The sequence below is a fragment of the Apodemus sylvaticus genome, chromosome 2 (genome assembly GCF_947179515.1).
Source record: "Apodemus sylvaticus chromosome 2, mApoSyl1.1, whole genome shotgun sequence".
Taxonomy (NCBI): Eukaryota; Metazoa; Chordata; class Mammalia; order Rodentia; family Muridae; genus Apodemus; species Apodemus sylvaticus.
The window spans coordinates 93,225,211-93,232,428 of NC_067473.1; the positions used below are offsets into that span (position 1 = coordinate 93,225,211).

General features: G+C 37.9%; 1 protein-coding gene across 1 annotated transcript; it reads right to left on the reverse strand.

Moving 5' to 3' along the window:
- Nucleotides 1-6,073: 6,073 nt before the first annotated feature.
- On the reverse strand, nt 6,074-6,973 carry LOC127677499 (putative vomeronasal receptor-like protein 4). Its single transcript, XM_052172568.1, has one exon. It carries the CDS (start codon nt 6,971-6,973, stop codon nt 6,074-6,076), a length of 900 nt encoding a protein of 299 aa, XP_052028528.1.
- Between the last annotated feature and the right edge of the window lie 245 nt (nt 6,974-7,218).

The following is a 7,218-nucleotide window of genomic DNA, read 5'->3' on the forward strand; positions in this document are numbered from 1 at the left end:
AAGAAGACCTCAGAAAATGGAAAAATCTGCCATGATCGGCAGGATTAATATAGTTAAAATGGCCATTTTGCCAAAAGCAATCTACAGATTCAATGCACTCCCCATCAAAATCCCAACTCAGTTCTTCACAGAGTTAAAAAAAAAAGCAATTCTCAAATTCATCTGGAATAATAAGAAACCCAGGATAGCTAAAACTATTCTCAACAACAAAAGAAATTCTGGGGGAATCAGTATCCCTGACGTCAAGCAATACTACAGAGGAACAGTGTTAAAAACTGCATGGTATTGGCACACACAGTGACAGACAAGTGGACCAATGGAAGAGAATTGAAGATCCAGAAATGAATCCATATACCTATGGTCACTTGATCTTCAACAAAGGAGCCAAAAACATCCAGTGGAAAAAAGATAGCCTTTTCAACAAATGGTGCTGGTTCAATTGGAGGTAAGCATGCAGAAGAATGCAAATTGATCCATTCTTATCTCCATGTACAAAACTTCACTCCAAGTGGATCAAGGACCTCCATGTTAAACCAGACACATGAAACTAATAGAAAAGAAACTGGGGAAGACCCTTGAGGACATGGGCACAGGGAGAAAGTTCCTGAACAGATCACCAATAGCTTATGCTCTAAGATCAAGAATTGACAAATGGGACCTCATAAAATTACAAAGTTTCTGTAAGGCAAAGGACACTGTTAAAAGGACAAAATGGCAACCATCAAATTGGGAAAGGATATTCACCAACCCTACATCTGATAGAGGGCTAATATCTAATATATACAAAGAACTCAAGAAGTTAGACCCCAGGGAACCAAATAACCCTATTAAAAAATGGGGTACAGATCTAAACAAAGAATTTTCACCTGAAGAAATTCGGATGGCCGAGAGGTACCTTAAGAAGTGCTCAACATCACTAGTCATTAGGGAAATGCAAATCAAAACAACCCTGAGATTTCACCTTACACCAGTCAGAATAGCTAAGGTCAAAAACTCAGGAGACAGCAGGTGTTGGCGAGGATGTGGAAAAAGAGGAACACTCCTCCACTGCTGGTGGGGCTGTAAGATGGTACAACCACTTCGGAAATCAGTCTGGCGGTTCCTCAGAAAACTGGACATGACACTTCCGGAGGACCCTGCCATACCTCTCCTGGGCATATACCCAAAGGATTCCCTGGCATGCAATAAAGACACATGCTCTATTATGTTCATAGCAGCCTTATTTATAATAGCCAGAAGCTGGAAAGAACCCAGATGCCCCTCAAAGGAGGAATGGATACAGAAAATGTGGTATATTTACACAATGGAATTAGAAACAGTGAATTCACAAAATTTTTAGGCAAATGGTTTGATCTGGAAAATATCATCCTAAGTGAGGTAACCCAGTCACAAAAGAATACACATGGAATGCAATCTCTGATAAGTGGATATTAATTAGCCCAGAAGCCCTGAATACCCAAGGCACAAATCGCATAACAAATGATCCCCATGAAGAAGTATGGAGAGGGTCCTGATCCTGGAAAGGATTGATCTAGCATTGGAGGGGAATATAAGGACAGAGAAAAAGGAGGGAGGTGATTGGAGAATGGATGGAGAGAAGAAGGTTTATGGGACATTTGGGGAGAGGGGATCTGAGAAAGGGGAAATCATTTGGAATGTAAACAAAGAATATAGAAAATAAAAATATTTAAAAAAAATTAAAACAGTCCAAAATGTGAGAACAGAATTCAACCAGGATATAGAATCAATGAAGAGGACTCAAGCTGTAATGAAGAAGACATTGAAAAACCCAGTGACTCAGCTAGAACACTCAAAGGAAAGCAGTATAAATAGAATCTAGCAGAAGGCATAATATCAGATTCCAAATATAGAAGATATCAACCAAATAATTATAGAATATGAATAAAAAAATAAAACACTGGAAAAGAACACACAAGAAATGTGAGACACCATGAAAAATCTCAACCTTGAAATCATAGCCATAGCTGACAGAGAACTTCTGCTCAGTGGCATAGACCAGATCTCAATAAGATCATAGAGGAAAACTGCCTTAAATTATGCAAAGACATATCCATACAAATACAAAAAGTACACAGAACACCAAATGAAGAAAAGTAGAAAAGAAAATCTCCATGGTATCTTGTAGTCAAGAACTATGAAAACATAGTATACAGACCAAAGAAAGTGTATTGAATGCTGCAAGAGAAACACTGCAAATCACAAATAAAAGAAAGCCTCTAAAAAGAACTACTGGTTTCTCGATGGGAATATTCAAAACCAGAACCACAGAATTACATTCCAAGTCCTAAAAGCCTATGACAGTCAACCTAAGGTAATATATCCAACAAAACTACTGTTATGACTGAAGAAGAAGGAACAATTTCCCATAATATAAACAGCCTCTAAAATTTTTTATGTTCAATAAGCCAAATCTAAAGAAGATACAGGAATGATTGTTTTGGGCTGAAGAGAGAAATGAGCACATCAGAGAGACTATAGAATGAATACACACCATAATTACTAAAGACACAAAGTACTACTGAGAACAAAACAACAAAATGATCTTCATAACTGACACAGACATTTCAGTAATAATCTAAACAGGAATGGCTTCAACTCTCTATTCAAAAGACACAGACTGAACAAATAAATCAAGAAATAAACTCCATCTATCTGCTCCAAAGAAGAAATGCACCTTAAAGACACGCACCACCTTAAAGTAAAAATATGGACAAAAAGTATTCAGATCAAATGGATCCAGGTAGTAGCAGGTGTTACTATCCAAATATCTGACAAAATAGATTTCAAACTAAAACTAATAAGAAGAGATTTAAGAGGGGCATTTAATTCTAATCAAAGGAACAGTTAACCAAGAAGACATTACTATCCTAAATATATGTGCACCAAACTCAGAGAAGCATCCAATTTCATTTAAGAAGGAAAGAAAGAAAGGGGGAAGTGAGGAAGGAAGCAAGGAAAGGAAAGAGAGAAATAGAGAGACAAAGGGAGAAAGAAGGAAGGAAGGAAAGAGAGAGAGAAAGAAAGAACTAACCTACTAAATTAAAAGACACAGATTAAAATCAATCCATTAACAGAATGTGCTTTCAATACCCAAATTTCTCCCAAAAGACAGGTCATCTGGACAAAAACAAACAGAAAAACGTTAGAATTAATTGACATCATACATCGAATGGACTTAACAGGCACCAACCAAATATTCCATCCAAACACTAAAGAATATACATTTTACTCCACAACACTTAGTTCTCTAAAACAGATCACATCCTGAAATTCAAAGTAAATCATGACAAATTCCAAAGATTTGAAATCACTCTTTGTATTCTATTTAACCACAATGCAATAAAACTTAAAAATGGAGAGCTAACAAATCTCTAGTAAATGCACATCTCACAGAGATTGAACAAATCATTACAGAATGAGTTAGCCAATATATATAGTCTTTAGAAAACAATCCTGTGCCCCGCCCCCCCACATCAAGGAGAAGGCCGAGAATTCCTTGGCTCCTCTTCTCAGCGGGTTGCCTGCTTCAAGTCTGGCAGGTCTCTGCAGGTCTCCAGGTGAGACTGCCCTGAGGCAGCCTTGGTTGTCAAGGTGAAAGCAGCTATATTGTTCTCAATGGAACAAGGGCCAGAAATAATGCCAGCCTAGCGGAAGGGTGGAGGCTGCCAGCCAGGAATGTTGCAGCTTGAATGGGCTGGGTAACACCAGCTCAATGCTGTGGGGGAAGGGACAAAGAGGGAAAAATGATCTGTTATTGTGTGGGGGGAAAAGGACTGAAGTTCTCAGAACCATCAGAAAGAATGGAGCCAAGCAACATGGGGAGGTAGTAGTTGGGGGGTGGGGGAGGACCTTCCAGAATGTACCAGGAACCTTGGAGGTGAGAGACTCTCAGGACTCAAAGGGCCTACAGTAGGGAAAGGGAACTTGTAGAGCCCACCTCAAACAGAAAGACAGGGCATCAAGTGAGGGATGGAGTTGCCATCCCATAGTCAAAACTCTCACCCATAATTGTTGCAGTCTCAAAGAACTGCAGAGAAAGAAATGGAGAGTAGCCTGGGGGTAGGGAGGGTGGGGAGGATGTATGGGATGTGGAATAAAATCAGTAGTGTAAATAAATAAAAGATTAAATAAATTTTAAAAAGAACTTTTTGTCAAAGAAGGTACAAAAAGACCAAAGAAAAGAAATAATGTTGTTAGTTGGATGGTTTGGCTTAGGGAGCTCTGCCCCATCCTTCCATCCACCCATCCACCCATCCACTCATCCACCCATCCACCCATCCACCCATCCACCCATCCACCCATTCACCCATCCACCCATCCACCCATCCACCCATTCACCCATCCACCCATCCACCCATCCACCCATTCACCCATCCACCCATCCACCCATCCACCCATCCACCCATTCACCCATCCACCCATCCACCCATCCACCCATCCATTTATCCATGCATACATGCATGCATTCATGCATCCATCCATCCATGCATCCATCCATCCATGAATTCATCCATTCAAATGTATATATGTCTGTTTGTCTATATGTATGTGTATATATATATATATATACCTATATATATATATATTTATGTAAGCATGCATGAATAGTTGCAGAGTTGATTGTTACAGTCAACTATATGCACATGAATATGCATGAAGCTGTGTATATATGCCTAAAATAAAGCATCTTAATTCCTTTCCTTTCCTTCCTCTCTGGTTCACAAAGAGATAATCAGCTTAGCCAGAGAGGCGTCTGGCTGATTCAACAGAGAAAGGAGCAACAGCAAAAGATCCCTTTACTTAATTCCCTGCTGCTAAACAGCATGTGTTAATCACCAGATATTAGTGCTTATTAAAGCACAAGTAATAAAAAGTTAATAAAGTTAAGTTTTCAGCACTTAATGAAGCACAGATCAGTAAAAAAAAAAAAAAAAAAAAAAAAAAAAAAGCACTTCCCTAGTACTTATTTAATCGTAAAAGTTATGTAGAGCACAGTTATAAGGAGCTAAAGAAATAGAGAAAAGAAGCCAGCAATTTTAAACTATAGAATAAGCAAGAGTATTTTCAGGATATTTTGAAAGTTATCAGCAAGCATTCAGTATAGTTAGAGAGCTAGAAGGCCAGAGACCATTATTCTTTAAACTAAGTCTAGAGACCATCAGTCTTTAAAGCTGTTTCATGCTGTGACCCACTTCAACCCAATCCAGGCCAGCAAGCCAAAGTTATCTCCCAGCCTCCATGTTCACATGTACACATATCCGTCATCTATGTACACATATATATACACACACATGCACAAATAACCTGTTGTAAATCATGTATGTGTAGGTACACAATTTTTATTTGTCAATATTTCATTAAGGGTGAAAGAAATGAAGTGCGAATATTAATGCACAACAAAATTTCATATAAGACTCATTAAGTACTTAATATTTAATGAGTAGTAAAAACTGAAAACTTTAAACTCATTACTTTTATGGGTACATAGAAATCATAATTAAAAACTAGAATTAAAGGTACAATCAAATATTTAAAATATTCTTAATTATTTAGAGTAAATTAAAATATATTTTTAAAAAGCTTTAAAAGGTCACTATCAGCAAGGATCATCTTTTGAGTAACATCAGCATCAAGGGAACATTTATGATCCTGAGTAAAAAGAAGAGACTAAGAATTCCTGTGGAAATATCAATTTATGATATACAATGAACTTAAGAACCATATACTTCTTTGCAGCAGAAATGTCAAAAGAATGAATAAGTGTAATACGACAAATTCTATTTAAGTCGTATGAAGAATCTTGCTTTGCTACTTGAACTATTAAACAGTTTACGAGCAATCTGTTTTTTAGGTAAAAAGAGTATTGGTGCTGCACCAGCATGGCACCTGACAACAATGTGAACCTCCAGATCCAGGGGCCCACATGACCTCTTCTGACCCCTGTGAATACCATGAATGCACACATGCATGCATGTCCGCCCAAAACTAAAACATATAAAGAAAATAAACATATTGTTTTTAAATAAGAAAAAAATTACCCTTTTAAAAAAATCTAGTGGCATAATTTTTGCCTATTTTTTGGCGTAATGTTTATTCGGTTATCAGAACTGATTTGTACCAAAGGAGTAATTGTGGGATAGGCATTCATCATAAACTTTTGAATAGTCAGGATGACTGGGTTGTATATCCATAACAGGACTGAGGTGGATGAGATGATGAAGTCCACCCAGTATGTGACCACAAAGAAAAACACCAGCAGCAAGATGGTCTGGGTGGCTCTTTTCTCAGGGGATGCTCTCAGGTGGCTGATGCTATGAAGATGCTTGCATTGCCTCTGATGTCTCCACAAGATAATCACCATGTATGCACTTGTGGTCAGCATGACTCCTACGAGAAATATGTCTCTTAAGGTTGTCATTGTTAAAATCAGTCCCCTGATGATGTGGTTCATGGGGAAGAGTGAGCAGAATTTAGTGACCTTCACCTGGCTGGTCTCACTCACATTGGTATAAGCACCTACATAGAAGATCCGGTTACTGCTGAATGACAAATTGAAAGACCAAAAATAGAACAAAGCATAGATGATGTATTTTTTTAGTTTATGTTTGAATTTTGCCAACAGTGAGGCACTTGGACTGATCATGATAGCCTGGACTACACTCAGAAGGCAGGTGATGCAGATAGAAAGGCCTCTCATCACTCTGTTTATGTAAAAAGTTGCCTTACATATGAAGTCATTCTCAATGTTCAATGACCCGAATAAATCTGTAAGCCAAACATTCCCTCCAGTGAAGAACATCATTGTGTGAACGAAGGTCAATTGACAGGAGATCAAGTCCATGGGCTTAGGTCTGTGACACAGGATTATAATAGTGTAGAAAAACAAAAGAAATATATTGGCTAGGGCACCAAGTCCAGCTTGGAAATAAAGGACATTATTCAATGAAAACATATTTGGAAAGTGTATTCACCTTAAGAATATAGAGGAAGCATTTTTCATATATCTGAAAAATATTAGATACATCAAACTTATGATTCTCTGGTTGGTATATCTATACTATTAATTTTTTAGCTACTTATTTTTATTTTTAATTGGATATTTTATTTATTTACATTGCAAACGTTATTCCTTTCTCAGTTTCCCCTCCAGAAACCCCCTATCCAATCCTCCCTCTTCCCGCCGCCTCTACGAGGGTG